Here is a 25,355-nt window from a genome sequence, read left to right on the forward strand (position 1 = left end):
CCTTGGCTCAGGGCCCCTTCTTCCATCTTCAAAGCAATAACTCAGCATCTTCAAATCTTTCTGTTTCCATTGTTACACAACCTTCTGCCAAATCTCCCTCTACCTCCCTCATGTAAGGACATCTATGATTACATTTAAGGCCCAACGAGATAATCCAGGATTAACCCCATCTCAAAATCCTTAATTCAGTCCCTTTTGCAAAATCCCTTATGACATATAAGGAAATATTCATAGGTTCCAGGGGATTAGGATCTGAGTTTCTTCGACAGCTATTATTCAGCCTATAGAGTGGTTAAGAACATGGATCTAGGAGCTAGACTGTCTCTGTTTGAATTCCAATTCCATCACTTACTAGCTGTCTGACTTTGGACAAATTACTTAATCTCAGTTTTTTATGTGTAAAACAGGCCTAATAACAAGGTCTACTTATTTGGTTGCTATGAGGATTAAGCGGATTATGAGAAGATAATTGGAACACCTATCTCAGAGGGTCATTGAGGGAATTACACGAGTTAATACATGTAAAGCTCTTAGAACAATGCTCTTAGATTACAGTAAATGCTATGCAAATATTAGTTATTATTTTTATCATCATCAAATAGTATTAATTATCATTACTGTTACTGTGCCTTATACAAAGTTGGGAACAGTGTAAACCCTACTCTTGACCACTTAATGGCATCTTCTCTTAACATAAGAAATCACTCCCCCCCAAAAAAAATCCCATTTACTTCCTGCCCTGTAATAAGTAAGTAATGTTAGTTTAATGCCATTAATCATTTTTCTATTTCTCTGATGTATGAATAAAATAGAAAGCTTGCAAAGTCAGAGTCCTAAATGTGGTAGAAACTGCTGGCAAACTCTGGCAAGCACAAACATCACATTTTCAGTGCCCTTCCCAGTTTGTACAACATATTCTAGTACTTCCTTCAGCAGCAACTATTTTCTATGCTGGATCTTTATTCACTCTTTTCAGGAACTTCACTGCTTTTCTCCAATCAACCAAGCATGCATTATTTAACAAGAAGCCAGCCTCTGTAATTCATGCACACTTAGGAGAAAATAAAGTAAAACAGCCAAGTGACTCACTTAAACAAGAATAAGACTTAAGAAAAAAAAAACCAACCAAAACCTTTCATTGATAGAAATAAGAAATATTGCTGGAAAAAAAAAAACAAAAACAACATGGCTAAGGGCTTAGTTTAGCCTAGCCATGGAAACAAAATGGTCAACAGTGTGTGCCAAAATATAGGCCCTGTGCCTTAAAAAAAAATCTTACTAATTTCTTAAAACTGATACTCTGGCCAAAACAGCCTTATAGAAAAGGCTAAAACAATTCAGAGAAACTTCATCTTAATATAAGCACAGAGCCTAGAATTAAAGTAAACATAAAGATTTAACAAACATTTAAATTAGAAATATATCTTAAAACGTTATTGTACAAATAAAACTTTGGAGATTAATTTAAAGTAGATATTGTCTGCTCATCTGCATGAAGTGGGAACAGTGCCAATCACCATCAGCAGGAGCTCTTTTAGGCAGTGACAACCCTAATCCAGTCAAAAGATAACATGTATAATTTAAAAACTACTATGTTTCTAGATTAAATAATAGATTTTTGACAAAGATAGAGACTAATTTTAATATTGTCTAGGTACATCAAAGATAAGATTTACTAAAAACCCAATAATTTTAAAACCAGGTATTAAACCACAAAAAGAAAATATGATGGTTTTAGAGTTAAGAGTTGAAAGAAAGGGGAGGGTGTCACCACCAAATTGCAACCTGAGGAGTGAGCAGCAGAGCTTACAAAGGCAGAGACCAGGGGCAGCCCGGGTGATTTAGTGCTGCCTTCAGCCCAGGGTGTGATCTGGGAGACCCGGGATCCAGTCTCACGTCAGGCTCCTGCATGGAGCCTGCTTCTCCCTCTGCCTGTGTCTCTGCCTCTCTCTCTCCCTCTCATGAATAAATAAAATCTTAAAAAAAAAAAAAAAAGGCAGAGAGTACATATCAACACCAGGTACAGGTGCACTGATGTGCCCTAGTATATTACACTGGCTATATTCAGCACCAGTGTCCTATCAGCAGTTGTAGGATTCACCCTTAGGAAAGAGAAATTGTGCATTGTACCCAGCAAATACTTTGTCCCTCTTCTTTAGTGATCTTTTTTAGATTAAAGATGAGTAGGGTTGGGGCACCTGGGTAGTACAGTCGGTTAAGCGTCCAACTTTTGGCTTCCACTCAGGTCAGGGTCATGAGTTCAGCTCCATGTTGGCCTCTGTGATCAACACAGCAGCCTCTTGAAATTCTCTCTCCCTGTCCTCCTCCCTGCTCTCTCTTGCTCTCTCTCAAATAAATACATCTTAAAAAAAAAAAAAAAGATTGGTAGGGTTTTCAGAATATGAAATACATAAGGGCAGCTCTACTTACAAACAAGTTGGATTCCAAAAGGCTATTGAATCCATTCGTTTAAAAGCCCAAAACCATGAGTGAGATTTAGGCGTATGGGTTCCACATTGCCTCCTAACTGATATATTTTAAGTATTTTTAAAAACTGCCCTGTTATGTTTATAATGAACATTCACTGAGGTAGACAACCCCTCCCTGCCACAATCTCTACTAACAGGAGAAGGGAGTGAACCTCTGGCAGCTAAGGCATCCACACCAGAGCTTCACCTGAAGATTAAGAAAAATGGTGAACCCATGGTGCCATCTGCGGTTTTTGATAATTTTCCACAACAGCACTTGCATTCACCATGCTTAGCCTTTCAACTCTTGAACTCCTAACTCCTAACTAACTCCTAACTGAATCTTTGCCTAAATAGGCATCCCACTTCAACAATGGTCCTCTGCCAAAACCGTTTCACTCACATTTCTTCACCTTTGGCTATAAACTGCACAGGTATATCTTTTTTCATGGAATTATGCTTCATAATCATTCTTATGGTCTAATCATATATCTACCATGTGTAATTTTCTCATTTTTAATTTTTTACACTATTTCTACTTTTGTGTCCATCAATCTATCACTAGTACTGCTTTTGGGGACAAGATGGGGTTTGTAATATTTATAAAACACCTCAAAACTATATATATAAAACATACATGCTACAAATAACAATAATGGCTGAATTGGAAATAACCATCTGATGGTGATCACTGGAGCTAAATCTGCTCTGGAGCATACTCTGCCCCTAGCCAAAAGGCTCCTAAATTATACATTTTAAGCAGTTGAGTTTCCATTTAAAGAGATTTATAAGGAAGTAAACCTACCATACAAGAACAGGGTTTTCTTATACATTTGATATAATTTTGGATGTTGCTTAATCTTGGTATTTCATTTCAAGACAAATATTAAAGGTCTAAAGAAAAGTTTAGCCTGACGTCTTGTTTGCAAAAGATAATGAATTTATATTCTTTGAAAGTAATCCAGCCCAGACTACTTAAGTGGGAAGGGATACAGTTTCTCTGTACTTTCCTCAACAAATAATGAATAGCAAGGGAATGTGTGACAGCTAATAAGTATTTGTCATTCATCAGAGTTTTAAAATCATTAAGAACTAAAGCTACCACAGCAACACCGAAGAAGGCTTCCTAGTTAAGGGACCATTTGTGAATCAATGATCCATTTTATGGAAGAGCAGCCACATTACACAACTGTGGTTGTACATTCCATATTTTACCTTTTATAAAGTTAGGGAAATAATCCAAAAGCAAAAAAATATTAGGGGCTTTTTCAACAATGCAAGATCCAGTCATTATCAGAAGGCATTTTGTTTCATATTTTACATTTAAATCCTCATCAAAGTACAATGACAGTTATCAAAATATGAACCCAATTACAAGGAAAATGTTAAATCATGCTTCCATAACTACTCTTTGAGAAGTTATGGAAACAAGATTTAAAAGAAAATATTAAAAGACAATATTTTTGATGCTTAAATAATTAAATTTTACCCATCTGGAAAATTCATACATCCAAAGTGCTGGAGTACCAACTATGGCATCTAACAAAATAGAATTGCCTACTAATCACACCTCTCAAATTTTATGCCTCTTTCCATCACTCATTTTTTTCAAACTCCTTTCTATAAAAAATTGGGATTGGCTTAGAAATATGAAAAACAAAGTAAATTATTTTCTGGCAGTCAAAAATAATTTAGTGATATCAAATGGTAGTTTAGGCAAAGAAAAGAGGATAGAGGGGATCCCTGGGAGGCTCAGCGGTTTGGCGCCTGCCTTTGGCCCAGGGCGCGATCCTGGAGTCCTGGGATCGAGTCCCACGTCGGGCTCCCAGCATGGAGTCTGCGTCCCTCTCTCTCATAAATAAATAAATGTTAAAAAAAAGAGGACAGAAAATAGTACAAAGATACTAAATAAACACAAACCTCAAAATGGGTAGACTTGAGTCTCACATTCACAAAATAATGTTGATTTATTTCTCTAAGAGAAAGAGCAACTTGACACTTAAACTCTACACTTAAACTCTACTTGAAATCTTGTATCCTTTTAAGAGAGCACTCTTTTCTTTGTATGATCTGGCAAAAAAAGCTACACAATACTATATAGTATATTCAATTCTAATATTGCAAAAGCTTTTTACAAGATAGGGTTTTCTTAGAATTTCTAAGGAGTGAAACTGAGTTTACTATGAATTATTTAAATATTTGAAAGTGATAAATGAGGAAAATAAGGTACACATTTCATCATCTCAACATATGATAGCAGAGCTGCTCTTAGGAAAGAAATGCTTTTTGTTTGAGAAAATACACAGAAATGCCACTTGTGGAAGGTGAGGCCTTGCAGCATCGAAGGGAAGGTTAAGATGCTCTGCACTAGACTAGGGAAATAACTGTTTTCTCTTTCTCTGGATGGGGAGAGAGAAGGCAAGGGAAAGGAATCCTATCCAGATGGCAGTAGCTCAGAGGCCACAAGAACACCAGGAATTTACAGAAATCTTACAGAGGGTTTTGGTTTCCCCCTAACATGAAACTGAAGGTTCAAACCAACCATTTTTAGCTTTTAAAGGATCTGTCTGGACAACTAGTTGACATTTGGGTTATAGACACATTGAAATACTTGTTCACAAGAGCACATGGTGTCAAGAACTTATATTCTGGAATATTAATAAAATTATAATTGCTATTATATTTTAGAATCTTTTTTAAAAACAAACCTTTATGTCCTTTTGATTAAAAAAAGGCAAAAACAATTACAGGTCTTCAAAAATGGGTAATGCAGAGTAAATGGCATCACAGATTTGGGATTTCTTGTTCTTGTAACCAAATATGGGGGGAAATATCTCGAGCAGAGACATTTTATATAAGAGATTCCACAAAAGAATATGTACTATATTGCTAGAACCAAATACACCCTTCCCCAACAAATCAGAAAGTATTTTCTTTCAATACTGACTGGCAAAACTTAGGTAGTAGATTAAATCAAGAGACATAATCATCTAAAAACCTGCAAATAGTTCACAGAAAATTAAAAAATAAACTGAACAGATATAATCATGCTGGCAGACCTAAGAGTTATTATTGTATAATCTGCTCTTCAAGTACAATAGCTTAGAAGACCCCTTGAAACTCCACTTTAACATAGCAGTAGGGTAAATACAAATTTTAACAACAGAAATAATTAAATAAAAGTAGAAAACATGTGTCTTTATTTCTCTTTGTCCCCTCTAATAACCAAATGAAAACTTACTTTTGGTGGCTTTTACAATGATCCTAAATCCTTCAATTATTTTAAACTCAAAATATATAAAAGCTTTCCAAAGAAGAAGTTTCCAAAAGATGCCAAAAGAAAAACTGTAAGCACTACAGCTCTTCAGATCAACAAAGTAATCAGTGGCACCAGAACATGCAATCTTCTATGACCAGGAACAGGATGTAACTTAAAATGGGGGTGAGTGGTCAGGACAGAATATTATAAACATATTTATAAACATATATATTTCTAGAATGATTTCTAAAATTCTGCATATCTAAGACATGTAACCATTTTAGTAATGTAATTCTGCCAAGTAAAAATATGTTCAAATTACATTGAGGTTTAAATACTAGTCATTGATAAATAAATACATACATACAAACTAGTCATTGTTTTCCAAACCAGTTGTCACAATTAACTCCAGGACTTCAAGATAAGGTTGTCCTTTGAGGGAGAATTGACATGTAATGGGTGGTTCTGGTATGCCAATGAAACTCAGGAACCACGTAAGAAAATATCAATTTTTTGAGCTACAGCTATTATCTTTCACTCGGGAGACAGATTCTGAGCTTGAAGGGCACATAGGTAGGCAGTGGAGAGCATTTAGGAACCCTCCTTCTCCACCTGCCTCATTAAGAGCTAGTAGCCCGGAAAAAAAAAAAAAAAAAAAAAAAAAAGAGCTAGTAACCCGTTCTTCAGATTTTATAATGGGCCTTCTCCTTTCTCTCCTAAGGAATCTCATCTACTTTAAAAGCCTGAATTTCCAATTATATTATAATTACTTCCCAAATCTCTACTTTAAGTCCATATTGGCATATGACTTTAAACTGGAACTCCCGGGATCCCTGGGTGGTGCAGCGGTTTGGCGCTTGCCTTTGGCCCAGGGCGCGATCCTGGAGACCCGGGATCGAATCCCAGGTCAGGCTCCCGGTGCATGGAGCCTGCTTCTCCCTCTGCCTGTGTCTCTGCCTCTCTCTATGACTATCGTAAAATAAAAAAATAAAAATAAAAAAATAAAAATAAAAAAATAAATTTAAACTGGAACTCCCAATATCAGTTATATCAATACCATAAATATATCAATATATATATTTATATAAAACCAATACCATAAATTCATCACTTTCCAAATTGAAATTATATCCTTCTCCCATGAAATGTTTTTTCCTGCTCTACTAATTAGTTAATATTATCAAGTCACCTGATCAGCAGAGCCAGAAATCTAAGAGTCATCTTTTTTCTCAATTCCTGCTTTCCATGTAGTCACCTGTTCCTGTCAATGTATTATCTAAGCCTGTTACTATGGTCTTAGTTCAAGCCCTTCTTTCTCTCTAGCTACTGCAAGAGCTGCCAACTAGTCATCTAGACTCAGCCCTCTTCTACTCTGAGCTAGTGAGGCTCTTAGAATGCCTACTGCTACTCAGGCCACCCTCCCTATGCCCCTAGCATATACTGTATCTTGTGGTTCAGATGTCCTCCATGTCTAAATGTGTACATACACACACACACACACACACACACACACACACTATGTTAACTTGGTTTCTCTCGCAGACTTTTCTATAAACGAAAATTATAGTAATTATGTAAATCAAAACATACAGTTCACTTGATTGTTCTGTTGTATATTAAGAACAGATATCCTAGCATATCGATTCTTTAGTGAGTTTGCTTAGTGTGTCTTTTCCTCCAGACCTATCAACTCAGAGTACACTGGGAAAACCTTCCATTTCTAGACATAAACAATTGAATAGGAGACCTCACTGCCCTATGAGACTTTTCCTGAGCAGGAACTATCTTCTTTTGACAATGAAAACAACCCAAAACTTCTTTGTTAAATTCATGAATTTACTGTAGAATATAACAAGTGAAATTAGCACTACAGAAATATTCTATAAGATCAGTTTATAATGTTAAACAATTGATAATAAAGACATAAGCCTTCTGTGTTTCAAATGAAAAATGCATGATAAAGAAATAAATTCTCAGTTCTGTTCAAAATTCAGTCTTTTCTAATAATAATAGCTAACACTGACAGAGCACTATGTGCTAGGCATTGGAATAAATCCTTTATGCACATGATCCCTTTTAATCCTCACAACAACTCAGAGATGTGAATATTATTATTGTCATCATTTTATAGATAAGAAAACTGAAGCTGAGAGGTTAATTAACTTACACAAGCTAGAAGACCCTGAATCAAACCCAAGACTGTTTTTTCAAAGCTGGGACTTCCAACCCTTGAGCTCTACTAGCAAGGGATCAGGAGTGTAAGGGATAATGAGTGTGTAGTTTGAGAAATTCTCTCTCTCCACTCCAGTTTGCAAAAAACACATTGATTAATAAATAAAGAAAAACAAAATAAGCCTCCAAATTTTTTTAGTCCCCGTTTTTTAAAGTGGTATATTTGTTTTTAGAAATAAGTCATCTGATCCTAAAACTGGCTGTATTTACAACGAAGCAGAATGATCTGTGTTCTTATGTACATCATGTCATAAGAATTCCAAATCTCAGTTTGATTTTGTCTTTAAAAGAGTTATTCTACAGTATCAAGAAAAGAATGCAGATGTATTGCTATAAGCTGGGAATAATTCTGTTATGTGTTCTGAGCTGCTAAAATTAGTGGAATATCGACCAAAATAAATCCTCATTCCAATAAATAAGTCTACCTGTATCTTAGTATTTTGCAAATGCCAGGAATTCAATATTTATTGAATGAATCAACCTCTAGTTAAGTTACATCCTTGGAATCTGTACTAGGGAGAAAAATGAAACTACATTAGAAACCTAAGACTGTCAGAGCATTTGAAAATTGTGAGCTTTCTTAACCCAATCTATAAAAATCTATACAGGCTTCTTAAGATGTCAGTTACAGGCAGAGCTATATCAATTAACCCTACCAGTCACAAGAAGTTGCAAACATTCCCTAGAGATGGGTTTGACAACACTGGCAACAATAAAATATTTAAATAGCAACTTCCCCCAAGTTTCCTAAGACATTAAGGTATTAAGATATTTTCCCCCTAAAGTTAAAACATGGAATGAGAAAAGTTCAACTTGTATAAGGGGGGTGGGTGGGTGGAGAAAAGTCCTTAGAACAGATGGAAAAGAAGTGGATGACTCAGGGTCATTACTATGACTAGCAATCACTGCATCATAATATAGTGACTATAGCTATAACCTCTGGATTATATTTTTAAAGAGCTCTTTTTTCCTACAATAAATGGTATGAAATGCTAACTTTTTGGAGATTTTAAGTCTACTTCTTATTTTGTTCTCCTCCTCACCGTTGCACTATCAAGCATGACACTTTGCTGTTGCAGTGTGCCTCTCTGCTTTCTACCCTGCTGTTGGCTGAGAAACCAGATAAACCAGGTTATCAGAGAACCCAGAAGGTGTCTGCACGAGATGGAACCCTAGGACCTGTTTTTCTGCCCTTGGCTGTTTCCTCAAGTAACTTTCTTTCTTTCATCCCTCCAGCACTAGGGATTTAGTTGGCTTGCTTCTCTCCCTTTAGCAATCTTGTCAAGTCCTTTTCTCACCTGGTATTCTTTTTTCTTTTCTGTAGGCTGGCTGTGAATACACTCTGTCCCTTCTTTACTGTCTTCCAAAAAAAAAAGTATAGGTTCTTCTCTCTTTTGTGAGAATTTTAATGTTAATCACTAAAGAGAAATGCATAGTAGACTACAAACATGGAAAAAATGGTTTGGGAAAAAAAATTTTTTTTTAAGATTTTATTTATTTATTTGACAGAGAGTGCACAAGCAGGGGGAGCAGCAGAGGAAGAGGGAGAAGCAGGCTCTCTGCCAACAGGAAGCCCAATGTGGTGGGGCTCAGTCCCATGACCCTGGGATCATGATTTGAGCAGAATGAAGTCACTTAACCAACTGAGCCACCCAGGTGCTCACTTTAGGAAATCTTAAAAATTTTCATTATGTTCTTACTCCTTAATCAGTATTTACTGACTCTTCATCTTGGATGTTACCCAAGCTCACTTTCTTCCTTGCTACAATACTATGAGCTCTTTGAATGAAGTTATTTTATTTTTGGATGCCCCAAACCTAAAAGCAACAGTTACATAGCAGGCTCGAAATACATGCCTAACTATGAGCTTAAAGATTAAAGATGATGAGCTTAAAGATTAAAAATGTCAATACACTGAATTACAGAAGTAATTTAATGAGCAAAAAACTGATTACTAATACATTTCGGTCCAATATCAATTAAATGAATTGCCTTGAAAAATTAAGCAAAGGTTGAACATTTGAAAGAAAACACTGTATTTGATTTATGAAAAACTATGAGTTTGCTGTCAAATGGTACTTTATCATTTTTTAAACATTTTATTTATTTATTTGAGAGAAAGAGAGAGAGAGCATGAGCAGGGGAGAGGGGTAGAGGGAGAAGCAGACTCCCTGATGAGCAGGGAGCCTGAAGTGGAACTCAATCCCAGGACCCTGGGATCATGATCTGAGCCAAAGGCAGACACTGACTGAACCACTCAGGTGTCCTAGGGCGCTTTATCATTTTTATAGCAATAACAGTACCCACTTTTTTGGTAAAAAGTAAAAAGAACTGTCAGTGTCATAGGAGAGCTATGACACAATCTTTGGCTTGTTGCTTAGTTTTATTATGTTTTTTACTAGCAGCATCTGCAGCTGTTTATGGATGCATTTAAAATAAGCTCCACATCAATTTAAGAAACAAAACAGATTAACACAGGGGAAGGGGAAGGAAAAATAAAAACAGAGAGAGAGAGGCAAACCATAAACGACTCTGAACTATAGAGAACTGAAGGTTGTTGGAGGGAGGTGGGTAGGGGGATGGGCTAAATGAGTGATGAGCATTAAGGAGGGACTTATTTGGATGAGGACTGGGTGTTATATATGTCAGTGATGAATCACTAAATTCTACTCCTGAAACCAATACTACACTATATGTTACCTAACTGGGATTTAAATAAAACCTTGGAAAATACTACACTATATGTTACCTAACTGGAATTTAAATAAAACCTTGGAAAAAAGGACGCCTGGGTGGCTCAGCAGTTAAGCATCTACCTTCGGCTCAGGTCATGATCCTGAAGTCCCAGGATCCAGACCCGCAGCAGACTCCCTGCATGGAGCCTGCTTCTCCCTCAGCCTTTGTCTCTGCCCCCATCTCTCTTTGTCTCTAATGAATAAGTAAATAAAATCTTTAAAAAAAATCAGAAAAAATATTAAAGAAAATAAACTAATCAAATGATCAAATAGTTTCTTAAAAAACTCACAACTGCTACATCTCCTTTGTAGTCTTCTGAACATGTGACTAAGAATAAGACAAAGGAAAAGGCAGTGGTTTTTAGCCTAGTACTAGCTAAAGAGATAAAAATGATTGAAAAAAATTTTTTAAGTTATGTGCTTTAGGAACAGTAGTACCATCTCAGAGACATTTCAGTTGGTTTCTAGTCTCCTCCTCTTTCTTTCTTCCTTCAGAGAATGCTCTTTCTTAACTAACAAGTTTCCCCTTGTTTTGATTTATAGCACTGGCCTGAATGGCCCCAAAGTACCACCACACAACATGCCCAAGACAGAAAGCAGTTAAGAGTAGAAAGCAGGGCTTTGTCACTTGGATCTGGAACAAGTATTTACCTAAGTGATGAATTTCTGAGAAGTTCATCTTCTAAGCCGACATGAATTTTAAATATAAAGAACTAGTTAAGTTCTTCTGTATGGTCACAAAACCATGGGGAGTGGGGCTGCTGTAAATTCAGTCATCATCCATGGGCCTCACACCATAGGCATGCCCTCCATTACCTGCTTACATATACTCTCTGGAGACATTCCATACCATATCCTTTACACTCATCTGTGAACCCCTATCTGTGCTCTCTTACTTTCATTCCTCCCACCGATAAATCCACACAATCTATACCTAGCTTTCTCTCCAAACTCTGAAAATTAAGTACAAGCATAATCTCAATCATGTCCTTGCACACTCATTAATGGGAGTGTAAATTAGTAATCCTCTTAGAAGAACTGTGTGACTGGAAGTTAGAAGGGGGAGAGAAACTTATTTTTCATCATATACCTTTCAAATTGTCTCCCATATGACAAGTAATGAGAAAATAATTTTCTCACCCAGTGAGAAAATGAAATATATGTTACTTAAAAGTCTCTACTCCTTCCTTCTTTAAACTTTGCTCCACCAGTTATCCCTATCCACTAGTCACACCCTCTTCCTTGGCCTATTCTCATGTTCAAAATCTTCCATTTTATTAAAAGCAAATAAAATTAAAATGTAAAAATCTCCCTTCTTCAAGACTCTGGGTTCCCCTCTGGGTACCACTGTATCCTCAATGAAGCTTCTTCAGAGTATTTACCCTCCCTTTTCCTCATCTTTTATTCCTTCCTCAACCCTACTACAATCTGATTTTTCCTGAAACCGCCTTCCCTTTAGTCACCAATAGGCCCTGCTAATCAATCCAATTGTACTTTCTTAGTTGTTATCTTAAGTACCTCTGGTTCAATACTCTTAACTACTCCCTACTTCAACTTTCCTATGGGTCTCCCGGAGCTTACATCTTACAATGAATGTACTTTCTCAAATCCCTTCATTGGATCACCCAGCTCCTTTCTCTTAATCCTTAAATGTTGGTGTTTCCTAAAATTCCAACTGTGACTGTGTTCTTTATTGCTGCTGTTTTTCATTTATCTTTGTACAAACCAACCACCACCATAGATTAAACTACCTCTTAACTGTTAATAACTCCCAATCTGACTCTTCAGACCAGGCTTCTTCCTTATATCCACTCAAATTCCTTATAGGCTGATTGTAATCCCTTTAACTGATCCACTGAACATTAGATGCCTCCTTTCTCTCACTTTCCACATCCAATCCATTACCAAATCCTGTATGGTCTAATATTTCAAATTTACCCATTTCTCTTCATCCTCTCTTCTATCATCCTAATTTTCTACCCATCATTACCTCTTAGTCTATGAACTAACCTCTTAACAGGCCTCAATGCTCAATTTGTTGCTCTCTCTCTTCTAAGACAAGAAAAATGTTTTAAAAACTAAACTCCTTAAAAAAAAATACCTAGAATAAAATCCACACGTCTGGTCTAGTCTTGCCCCTGACTACTTCTCTTCCTTCATCTTGTACCACTCTCCTTACTCAGACTCAGCCACAGAGAGTCTTTGTGTTATGGCTTTTTCTTTACTTCCTTATCACATTCTCTCCTATCACTGGATCTTTGTCACTGTTTATTGTACTTGGAATATTCTTCCCTCTTGTTCTTCATATGGTAACTACTTCTCACCCTTCCAGTCTCAGCTGAAAAATTATCCTCAGAGAGAAGTTACCAGTCCAATTGATCTAAAGTAGCCTCTCCTGCCATCTTCATTTTCTAACTCAGCATCTAAGTTGTTTTCTTCACAACACATATTACAACTTACTTCCAGGAAGGAAGAGGGAAGTGCTACCTTCTCCTTTTCTTTTTCCTTTCCAATCAGAATGAGAATATGACAGGAACTTAAGCAACTTAATACATATTTGTTGTTAAATGAACTATTAACTGAACTGGTAGGTGAATTCTTTCACCATGACACATCTGTCAACTTTATTGTTACACAAAATAGCATAATACTTTTAAATTACACTCTATTTTATTTGAGCTATTCCTTCTTTATTGTCAGAAAGCTTTCTAAAGAGAAAGAACTTGAAATTTGGCAAATACTGACAGAGATATATGGATAAACTTCAAAGACCCCAATGATCTTTACAACATGAATTAGTTACACCTCTATACATCGAGTAGACTTTGTATGCTCATTTTCTAGCACAAATAAATCATAATACAGGGTGGTTAAACAGGATATCCCCAGGGTTATGTGAGCCACTAGTAAAGCTAGGAACATTACATAATAAGAAGCCAGTTACATAAGAAATCTCAATAAAATGGCCTATGCTAACAACTGGTCAATTAGTCACCTATTGGATAGTTTTCAATAAATGCCTCCTGAATTAAACTAAAAGACTGAAAAGAGATTTTTTTTTAAAGTAGCCTCTGCCCTAAGGGAGGTTAAAAATTTAAGAAATCTAAGATCTACTAGGGAAACTTCTGAGTTCCATGCTCTAGATTAAATCTAAGATCTAATGGTCTAAGATATCTAAGAGAAGAAGATAACACCACTAGATAATAAGTATTTAATGAGTATTAGAACAGAATTGTTCTAAATACAGTCAGGTGGAGGGAAAACTGCTTTCTAGCTAAAGTGATCTGGTTTCTTTATTTTTTTTTTTTTAGTGATCTGGTTTCACATAGGAGTATGATGTAAGTGGGTTCCTCAAGGATGGATAGATTCAGATAGTGAGAAGGGGAGTATCCAGTAGGTAAAGGACAAAGAAAAAAAAAAAGCCCCAGAGCAAACAGCAGGCTGACCCAGTTTGGCAGCAGTGTACAAACAATTTAAGTGGGAATGATTAGGGGAAAGTACTTGGAGCTTTGAATTTCACAAGTTCAGATTCAGAAGTCTGAACGTTATTGCACAACGCAACAAGTTTCTAAATGGAAAGTGACATCTGAGGGGCTTGGCTAACCCTTGGTAGAGCATGCAACTTGTGATCTCAGGGTTGTAGTGTGAGCTCCATATTAGGCGTAGAGATTACTTAAAAATAAATCTTTTTAAAAAATGTTATTTCAGAAATAAATCTAGAGTCAGAATACAAGATAAATTTCAAGAATGGAAAGATTAGAGACAATAATAATTTAAAATTTTTACTGCATTATGCCTGGATTATTGTAATAAAGGCATAAATGAGTTGAAACAGTAAGAGGGATCTGTAAGACAGTGTTAACTCGTTAACTTATGAGTTGGGACTAGATAAGCTTTAACCTCTCCTAAAAGATAATTACATCTGGCGTATACTTCAATCATTTGACTTCAGACCTCACAATTTTCATTGCTCCTCACTCCCTAATAAGTCCCAGACATTTGGTGACGCCATGAAGCCCAAACTGGATTCTCCAACCACATAATAAATCCCAGCCAAAACAAAGGATTGCATTTACTAGCTACCTAGACATACTAGGAAATTCCCAATCATATAACTTTGTTCTTGTGATTTCTTCTAGCTTTAATATCTCTCCCTCCTTCTAACATATTCAAAGTCTAGCCATTCTTCGTATCTTAGTTCAAATGCCATTTCTTCCCAATGCCAGATTTCCCAAAAGCCTCAACTTGAAGTAAGATTACTTCCCAATACTTTCCACTTTCCTGTAAACATTTTTAATCATATAATTATTCCTTATCTCCTCTAATAAAACTATATATTCCCTACAGCATACATAATTTATTTTTGTATTATTCCCTCTTCCTTTCTTAGGTAGTTGAAGATCTTGATAAATAATATATGGTAACATACAGTATAATGGCTAGGAGCATAGTCTGAAGACAGACTACTGGAATTTGAATCTAACACTGCCATTTGCTATTGACCATGGGCAAGTTACTTAACCTCTGTGCTTTGATACCTTTTTTTAAAATTTTTATTTATTTATTCATGAGAGAGAGAGAGAGAGGCAGAGACACAGGCAGAGGGAGAAGCAGGCTCCACACAGGGAGCCCGACATGGGACTCGATCCTGGGTCTCCAGGATCAGGCCTTGGGCTGAAGACAGGGTTAAGCCACTGAGCCACCCGGGCAGCCCTGTGCTTTGATATCTTTAAGTATAAAATGGAGATAGTAATAGTAGATAGTCCATGAGGTTGCCAGAAGACTTGATTTAGAACAGTGTAAGCACCACAAAAGTGCCTATTAGTGGGAAAATACTGAATATTCTGTGATAGTTGAGTAAAGCTTTATCTATGGAAAGCAAAATGTCAAAAGTAAAGCCAGTTTCTAGGTACAAAGAGGTGCATACAAATTCTTCCTAATGGGCCCATGTTTGCCCTAAGGGTTAGCTGTGCCCTTTAAAATCTTCCTTATGTTAACAATAGATGTTTTAGTTTGTCATTTCAATACTGAGATAATATTTAGTTCAGCTTCCACCTAACTGATCATGCTTCCAGTCTTATCTCCTTTAATCCATACTCCACAAAGGTCAGAGTAGTCTTTCTAAAATGCATATCCAATGTTTTTCCTCTGCTACAAACCATCTCCATTCTATCCCTTTTATGATAAAGTTCAGCTCCTTGGCATTTCATACAAAATTGTCCTAATATGGCCCCAGCCTAATCTCCAACTTCAACTCTCAACACTTCTTACCATGAAACTTAATCACCTGGCACACCTTAACAGCTTTTTGTATGTCATTCCTTTTGCTAGAACATCCCTGAATTAGTTTGTTAGGACTGCCATAGAAAATACCAGAGTAGGTTAAATGAGACAAGTTTATTTCCTCACAGTTCTGAAGGCTAGAAGTTGAATATCAAAGTATTGGCAAGCTTGGTTTCTCTCTGAGGCTTGCAGATATCCAACCTCTCAGTGTGTTCTCACATAATTTTTTTCCTCTGTGCACACATCCTTGGTGTCTCTTTCTGTTTCTAAAGTTCTTTTTATAAGGACACCTGTCAGAATGAATTATGACCCACTCTAAATGCCCCATTTAAGTCAATCACCTCCTCAAAGGCCTGATCTCCAAATACAGTTACACTCTGAAGTTACAGGGGTTAGTACTTTAACATACAAATTTTGGTGAGGCACAATTCAGCCTACAACAACTCCCTTCTTTTCTTTGCCCAGGAAATACAATTTGTTTTTCTAAGAGTGGACCAAGCCTTCTTACCCCCGGCAGAGTTCACTGCCCTTTCTCTCTGTTTCTATAGTACCTCTGTATGCTGTATTCTGTATACTGCTATCCTATTAATACACTATAACAATTATGTCTTTCCCTCTTCTGATTGTGTCACTTAAGAGCAGGGGCTAAATCCCTACTGGCACTTAGCATAGTGTCTGGCCCACCACAAGTATTTAATAACGATTTGATTATTAAGGGGAAGTAGAAAAAAGAAGGGCTTTGAAGAAAGGCAACAGTGGGTTCAAATCCTGGCTCAACCATTTACTCATCTTATAGTTTTGGGCAGTCACTAAATGCTGAACTTACATTCTATTTAAGGTAGCTCTACAGACAAATGATAGAATGAAAACACCCAGTTGTGGGGTTGGTTCAAAAGTAGGTACTCAGTAAATGTTAAAGATTCTGAGCTTGCCTGGGTCTGACACCCAGTTCTACCACTTAGTAGATGAGTGACCTTGGGTATGTTAACTCATCCTCTGCTTCAGTTGCCATCTACAAAAACACTTCATGGTGCTATTGTGAGGATAATATAGGTAAAATATATATTAAGACAGGTATCTAACACACAGTATTACATAAATGTTTCCTATTATTACATGAACACCTCAGATCTGAGCAAATATGACTGAAAACCATGAATTATTTATATTTAGTCCCTTCACTTACTCATTTTAAATGTATTGCCTTGATGCCTCAGATTTCTTGACTAAACAAGATGGTAACTAAAGAGGTTCAAAAACTGGTACAGATAATATAAAGAGCTCAAAATAATCATGAGATAATATATTACTATCTGTGTCATTCCTTATATTGGTGTTTAACATATTTTTTATATTGATGTAAAATTTTTAAGAGACTAGTTTTTCTACCCTTTGCAACTACCGATGTTAACCATGATTTCCAGGATCCAGTGGAGAATAATAATCTTTGGCTCATATTTTCAATTGTAGAATTACTAAACCTTTGAACTAGAAAGGACCCCTGAGATGAAAATCCAATCCTAGCATGCCTTACACAAGTAAACTGAGGTGGATTTGAGATGGGCTTTGCGGGTCATAATGAGCAGCTCTGTGGACGATAGGAATGGCAAGCAGACGGAACAGTTTGTTCAAAAGTACTAAAGTTGGCAGCCCAGGTGGCTTAGCGGTTTAGCGCTGCCTTCTGCCCAGGATGTGATCCTGGAGACCCGGGATCGAGTCCCATGTCAGGCTCCCTGCATGGAGCCTGCTTCTCCCTCTGCCTGCTTCTTCCTCTGCTTGTGTCTCTGCTTCTCTCTCTCTCTGTGTGTCTCTCATGAATAAATAAATAAAATGTTAAAAAAAAAAAAGTACTAAAGCAGGGGTTCAGAACTTCTAGATATTCAAGGTGTATGGGAAACCAGTATTAGGAAATAATTCTGGGAGATAGTTTGAATCATCCAAACTTTAAGGTAATTTCTGACATAGATACAACTTATCTGACCTGTAACTTTGACACATGGCAGATCTACATTTGAATTTCCACTTGTTAGGTTAAGCAAAATCTTTGAGCCTCAGATTAGCACAACAGGGTTATTGCAGCGATTAAGTGAGCAAATGTACACAGAGCTCATGACGTGTGCTCAGCTGACTGAAAGTACAGCTGACTTGAACTTGGGTTTGAACTGCAAGGGTGCACTTAGACACTGAGTTTTCTGATACAGTACAGTAAATGTATTTTCTTTTTTCTAGTTTACTCTAAGAATACAGAATTGTAATACATATAACACAAAATATGTTAAACTGTTTATGCTATGAATAAGGTTTCTGATCAAAAAGGCTATTAGTGGTTAAGTTTCTAGGGAGTCAAAAATTATATATGGATTTTTGACTCTACAGGGGGTTGGTGCTCGTCAGCTCGGTGTTGTCCACGGGTCAACTGTACTCAAATACTTGTACTTTTAATATTTGTACTCAAATACTGTACTTTCTTATGATTTCTTCAATGTATGAATAAAAATCTGAAAAATAACAAACCACTCTCTTTCGTACATGTGATTGCTGAATGAGACATTGTTGAACATTAACTTTAAAAACAGAAAGCTGTAAAAACTGCTGAGATGATAAAGTGTCTTCATCCCTGCCCTTTCCCACCACCAAACGCCCTTCACAATTCCTTAAGTGTCACGTCAACGCTATTAACATGCTATTTGGAGATCACTGTAACTCAGACTTTCAATTCTACAGCAAAGAGGTGAAGGTCACGACAAATTTTTACTGAAAGATAATTTTTTTAAAAAACTAGAAGAGTCCATGTCATTTTATTCCTATGGTCTATTCTAGCTTGATGAATTTCCAGTGAAAAGTTACTGCTCTTTTTTTTTTTTTCTGGCTCAGAAAATGCAGGTTTTAATATAAGGTTGGTGGGCAATGAACTGAGTTCACCATTATTACTATGACCCAGAACTCTTTTAAATGTTTGGGAGATAATCTTTACGCTGGTACTAAAGAGGCCATCTGCCAACATCTATTATTTACGCTTGACACTAAAGTGAACCATTTCTTTTGAAAGATATGTGGTGTCTGGCTCAAAATCAATCGCAAGAAAAACCCAACTGAGCATAGAAAGAGCTCTCTGCAATATCCTCTCTGTTCGCTCACATCACAGATGGTGACCGGGGCTTAGGCACTAAAGCTGCGCATCACTCAGGGAGGAGGTTCCAGGGGATGCTCTCTGGCAGAGGATGGGATCCTCACAGGCGCAGCTGGGATGAACCCGGGGACCAGAGCCCAGCGCCCATCACTTCGCACCCACACTTGGGGAACCAACCACTTCCCAACCAAGCCTTCGCGGGCGAAGACCCAGGCCTGCGATCCCCAGCCCCCGGCTCCGATGTCCGCGCGTGACCTCCGGGCACCGGGAGGAGCTCCGGGCGGGGAGGCTCCCCTGCTTTCCGGGGAAGTTGGCAAGGGCAAGTTGGAGTCACGCGCGGGAAGGTTACTCACGGGAATGGCCCGACGTCCTCCGTCCTCCGCCCGCGCTCCCTCAGGGAATAGGGTCTAAAGCGGCGGCAGCCCGAGAGCTGCAGCCGAAGCGGCCGCCGCTGCCACAACCGCCCGGGCGTGGCAGGGACAGAGGGCGACTTCACAGCATCATCATCACTCGGCGACTTCGCTTTGGCAGCGGGACCGGCTCCTCCGCAGCCCCAGACATTGGAGAAGAGCGGAGGAGACCCGCTCTCCCGGCAGCCTCCGCGGCGTCGGCGCACTACCTGCCGGGAAGTGTGGTCTTCCCGAGCGCCCGCCCCCTCCGCCTCCAGAGTCGCCGCGCGCCTGTCCCGCCCCCTCAGCGAGGAGGCCCCGCCCCCGAAGCCGCCGGGCCCTGCGGCGGGAGGCGGGGCCGCGACCCTGGGGCGAGTCCAGTCCGGGAGGGCTGCCCGCGGCGGGGGCAGAGCTCCAGGCCCGTAGCCCGAGGCCGGGTCGCGCTGCCTTGCTGCGCCCCGCGGCCCGCGCGCTCGCGGGGCCCCCTCGGTGGGCCGGGCTCTCGGGGCCGTGGGGCCCCGCTCCGTTGGCCTCCTGAGGAGAGTCGCCGGTCGTGGTCGCCGCCAGGGTAAAGGGGAGGCCGGGCGGAGGAGGGGGGTGGCGTCGGGCCGGGTCGGGAGCCTGAGGGAGCGCGGCTCGGTCCGCGCTCACCTCGCGAAGCCGGAGGCTGGAACTTGCCGCCCCGCCTCGAGCCCACGCCCTGGCCGCGGGCGGGCGGGCGGGCGGAGCGACGTCTGGAGTCCGGAGTCCGGCTGGCTGGGCGAGCGGCCCCTGAGCCCCGGGCCGTCGGGCGGTGGCGGCACCTGCGCTCGCGGTGGGCGGCACTTGCCAGGTGCGCGGGGCGCCAGCTGCCCCGGTGCCGCCCCCCCCTCCCCGCCCGCTCCTCACCCCTCACCTCGGGCCGCGCGCTCCAGCCTGGCGGAGCGTCCCGGCGGGAGACACCCTGTGGCCGCGGCTCTGTGCCGCCTCCTGCGAGTTCGCCTTCGCGATCCCCCCCTCGAAGCAGGACGAGGAAGGAGCCTCTTCACAAAATTAAATGCTCAAGCTTCATTTTGTTCCCGGTATTTAAAGTGAGCGTCGTGTTTTTCCCCTCGTGGCTTTGTGGTGCCAAACACCCTTTTCCTGAAAACTTGGTCAGGATTTTCTGACACGGCGGCTGCCGAGCGCAGGTCCGGGTGGCGCACAGTAGGCGCTCAGGAAAGATTTTTGTTTGAAAGCGTGAGTCATGTTGCTAAGTTTGGGAAACCTTATAGCGAGTTGTGCGTCGCTGCAATTTTTGAGATTTTATGGGTTCTCAAGGTCCCTTTGAAAATTACAGTAATTTTAAGGCTTAGCAGAGATCGGGGTTGTTGTTGTTTTTGCGTTCCCTATAGCAATAGCCTCTGCTGGATGCCTAAATTAACTCAAAACCCGAGTTCTGTAAATAAATGCGCCCTGTGATTTTCACAGAAATTGTTAACCTTTGATATTAAAGTCTTTGGATGAACTATTCTATAATGGAGCAAATTTAAATTATTTATAAAGCTTTATACCCTAATTAGCTTGTTAGATACAAATGCAAAGGACCACACTGATGTAATATATTTAGAAATACAGGTCTCAAGTATGATTTCTTTAAAAAGGATTTATATTCACATCTAGTGAAAAAACGTGCAGGAGAAAATCTACCCCGCCCCCAAACTGTACCCTTTACCAGGTGCAGCTGCTGCCTTGACCTCAAACTGTCTGGTAAAATGATCTCTTAAGCATCTGGCATGTCTAAAGCAGAAATCTGTGGGATTAAACCACCTCAGTGGAGCAACTCCTTTGTACTCACAATTCATAAAATCGTGTCAGTTTCTTCGGAGTATTTCTGAAATAATAGATAATGTAACAGAATTAAAGTTTTTTTGTTCTTGTTTAAGAACTTACTGATACGAAGTGGAAGAAGCAAGAAACAAAATCCTGTTAACCAGAAAATTGAATTAATCACGACATCCCTAATCTTCCTGTGAGAATGTGAACTGCAAGTGGTCAGGGCCTTGTCTGCCCTGATCACCAGTGAGTGTCCCCAGTGCCTGACCATGGTCACCATTCATTAAGCACTTAGAGAATGAATACTTGGCTGTTTCAGATTAATGGTGTGGTGACTTTCTACGTGTGTATGGTTTCTTCATTTATTTGGACATTTCCTTAGAGTTGATTGCTAGAAGTGAGAATTTTACTGGGTCAAAAGGTATGAGTATTTTCATGGTTATTGAAACATTGCCAGCTTGCTTTCCAAGTGAGCCTTACATTTTTCGGCTGCCACCAGTAATATGCGAGTGTACCTCTCAGAGTATCCACTCGAACTCTTATATTGATTGGTGCAGTATTTGGTAGTTATGAGCCCTTTCAGATGAAGTATCTCTGATTCAATCACCCCAGAAGGTGGGCAGGGCAGGTATTGCTTTCCCCCTTTTGTATTACAGCAACTACCATTGCCTTAAGTTGATGATAATGAATAGCAAGTGACTAAATAATCATACCCTTTGAGGTTTTTCCTCCCCCTCTTCTCTACTTTTGGTTTGTAGTGAATATTCTGAATAAATTCATATCTTTCCTTAACAGTAAAATTGGATACTGCTGTATAATATGTATTGTTTACAAAATCTTCCTTTTCTTTTCGCTTAGATATTTGCAGGGACCTTGATTAAACTTGGGGATTTCATTAAAATGAAATAATAAACCACAATTAACAAGAAAGAGATATTCCTTAGTTATAAGGAAACACCCAGCACTAGGAAGTTCAGAACATTGCCACCCTTTCTGTTAGGAAAAATCTGGAAAGTTTTGGTGGTGCCCTTGTAGTTCTTTAACTCTAAAGAAGTTGCTATTTTAAACTTCTGAATCTTGCAGTCTTCATAAACTATTGAGGTTAATACTCTACTAGTGATAGTGGACAGGAATTATTTGTATAATTTCATATCTTTCATATATGTCAAATTCTAGGAAGAACAGAGAACTAAGAATTGTGTTAAAAATATTCAGCCTTCAGAAATATTATTTTTATGTTAAGACTGAAATTTCTCTTTTAAAAACATGTGACAACGAGTAAATGTTATTAATTCCTAGTGTGTTGCTAATGCAGATTCTTTCCCAAATTTGCTAATCATGGACCCCAAATGACTTAATTGGCAATTAATCCAATCAGGAAGCTTTGGAACCTTCAACGTTTACTTATAACTAGAATCATTGGAAATTCTAATGGGTCCAACATTGATTTTCTATATTGCTTTCACATTTGCTTAAGTTTCTTTTTTTTTTTTTAAGATTTATTTATTTATTCATTCAGAGAGAGCAAAGAGAGAGGCAGAGGGAGAAGCAGGCTCCATGCAGGAAGCCCGATGTGGGACTCGATCCTGGGTCTCCAGGATCACACCCCGGGCTGCAGGCAGCGCTAAACCGCTGCGCCACTGGAGCTGCTCTTAAGTTTCTTTAAAAAAAGTAGTACAGAAAAAATAGGGAAGGAGAGATGCAGGTATATTGGTCTTTGGAAATACGCAGAATCTCCCTTCAACTTCACTCTGCCTTTCTGTTGTGATGGCAGATCAAATAGTGTTACATAAAAAGAAACACTCTTTAAAGACACTTTTCAGAAATGTCTCCAGTTGTTGCATCAAAGAATAGCTGCCTAAATATCATAGGGGTTTATAGCAACTAGTTCTTCCAGGAGCTTTTATGTAAATCTAAATTTTGCTTTTGTTTTTTATAACAGAATATTTCTTCATCTTGAAGATAAAGCAAAAATCTTTTGGAGTAGATGGGTTTTTGACATTTTCTGTGAACTAAAAAGATTCAATGTCTCTCTTGGTAAGTTTGTGTTAACACAGATTTAATTTCAGGACATGTGGGTCCCGCAGTCGGTTATGCCTCTGACTTTTGGTTTCTGCTCAGGTCATGATCTCAGGGTTGTGAGATCCTTAGGTCAGGCTCCATGTTCTGTAAGACGTAGGCTTGGGATTCTCTCTCCCTGCAAGCTCCACCCCTGCACCCAGGCCAAGACAATAAATAAGAGATGCTTGGATGGCTCAGTCAGTTAAGTGTTTGCCATTAGGTCTTGATTTCAGGGTCTTGGAATTGAGCCCCAAGTAGGGCTTCTTGCTCAGCAGGGAGTCTACTTCTCCCTTTGCTCTTCTGCACTACTCATACATTCTTTCTCTTCTCCCTCTCTTTCAAATAAATAAATCTTTAAAAAATAAGATGGAATAACATAAATCTCTTTTTTTTAAAGATTCTATTTATTTATTCATAAGAGACATAGGCAGAGAGTGAAGTAGACTCCATGTGGGGAGCCCAGTGTGGGACTGGATCCTGGGATTCCAGGATCACTCCCTTGGCTGAAGGCAGGTGCTCGGCCGCTGAGCCATCCAGGTGTCCCATAAAGAAATCTTAAAAAAAAAAAAAAAGCGTAGATCTAATTTGGTACTATCAGAGTAGTTAAATGTTAGTGCAGAGCCATAATTGAAGGCAAATTCTGATGAGATACTGTTCTGCTGAGATGTTATTTTGACCTGAATGGCTTCTGGTCTTAAGAAATGAGTTAAATTCTCATTGAGTTTTTGTTGCTTTAAAAAAGAGCTTCTCCTATACTTTTCTGATATATTCATCGTTCATTTCCTTTGTCCCATCCCACTTTTTTCCATACCTTTACTGTACTTAGATATGCCTCTCCCATCTAGTTAGCTATCTTATCCTTAAATCTTTCAAAAATCCCTTTTACAAATTTCCATTAGACCAAAGGCAAGCAAAATAATACTAAAAATCAGCCTCTTAACAACAAGATAGAAAACAGTTGGATAAATGTATAGTATGATATATAGATTACAACTTGTTTTTTGTTTATATTAGATCCATGGCATCTAGATTGAGAACCAAGAATCATATGGTAAAAAATATTCAACCTACCGAAAATATTACTTAAATTAAGTAGTTTCAGGTCTTTCATCATGTCTTCTTCTATAGAACATAATACAATATCTGACTTGATTAAAGTAGTGATCTTTTAAAAAGTGATGGGTACATTTGTATGATGATTTGCAGTTTATAAATACGTTTATATATCTCTTTCAGTCTTCAAAATTATGAGTGATTGGTAGGGCAGGTGGTTTAATCCTTGTTTTGAGTTTGGCCCAAGATTGCCAAGGCTCAAATTCATATCTGCCAATCCACTCCATCGTTTACCAAGTCTGAGAGACAGAACTATGAAGTGAGGAAATACAGAATGGATTTGTTGGATTTATTGTATAATTTGTTATATGAAATATACAGAATGCACTTTATTTTTAAAGTAAAGATTCTCTACTTAAAAGGGGAGCTTTAGGAGCTCCTGGCTGGCTCAGTCAGAGCATATGACTCTTGATCTTGGGGTGTAAGTTCAAGCCCTGTGTTGGGGGTAGACATTACATAAAAATAAAATCTAAAAAAAAAAATGGTGGACAGCTTTATCTATCAATAAAGCACATTGATGTGAATTACCTACCTGATTTTCTGGTGCTGGGGTAAACAAATATTTTCTGTAAAGGACCAGATAGTATTTGTGTGGTATATGGTCTTTGTAACAAATTACTCTTCTGTTGTTGTGCTGTGAAAACAGTCATAGACAATATTTAAATGAAAAAAATGAATGCGTTCAAGTAAAACTTTCTTTACTGAAACAGGTGGTGGGTCAGACTGGTTTGTGGACCACTGCTCTAAAGGATTACTTAAGATTCACCATTTTATATCAGTTTATAAATTGCGTGAGTTGTAAAAGGGCATTTGATAGAAGAAGATCCAGAGATTTAGAGGACTGTGGATTCTCAGGGCTTCTGAATTTTGGAAAAAGAGTATCTTATTTAT

At 38.7% G+C, this 25,355-nt stretch overlaps 2 protein-coding genes across 10 annotated transcripts in view; one reads left to right on the plus strand and one right to left on the minus strand.

Annotated features, from left to right (window-relative positions):
* The window catches only part of TRAK2 (trafficking kinesin protein 2), a 66,680-nt gene extending 46,211 nt beyond the window's left edge, over nucleotides 1–20,469 (minus strand). For 3 of the 6 annotated variants that reach the window (XM_055345602.1, XM_055345603.1, XM_055345597.1), the window contains exon 1: nucleotides 20,392–20,469. The gene's annotated coding sequence lies outside the window, so the exon portion shown is untranslated. Of the gene's footprint in view, nucleotides 1–19,460; nucleotides 19,723–20,391 lie in introns of those variants that run through there. The other 3 variants (XM_055345598.1, XM_055345600.1, XM_055345601.1) reach the window with 2 other exon arrangements.
* The window catches only part of STRADB (STE20 related adaptor beta), a 35,752-nt gene continuing 30,221 nt past the window's right edge, over nucleotides 19,825–25,355 (plus strand). The window contains exons 1-2 of one of the 4 annotated variants that reach the window (XM_055345605.1): nucleotides 19,825–20,064; nucleotides 23,233–23,327. In XM_055345605.1, the coding sequence (XP_055201580.1) occupies nucleotides 23,316–23,327 (12 nt within the window). In that variant the 5' untranslated portion in view covers nucleotides 19,825–20,064; nucleotides 23,233–23,315. Of the gene's footprint in view, nucleotides 20,065–20,421; nucleotides 20,567–20,588; nucleotides 20,715–23,232; nucleotides 23,328–25,355 lie in introns of those variants that run through there. The other 3 variants (XM_055345607.1, XM_055345606.1, XM_055345604.1) reach the window with 3 other exon arrangements.

Source organism: Nyctereutes procyonoides, unplaced genomic scaffold, assembly GCF_905146905.1.
Source record: "Nyctereutes procyonoides isolate TBG_1078 unplaced genomic scaffold, NYPRO_anot_genome, whole genome shotgun sequence".
NCBI classification, from domain to species: Eukaryota; Metazoa; Chordata; class Mammalia; order Carnivora; family Canidae; genus Nyctereutes; species Nyctereutes procyonoides.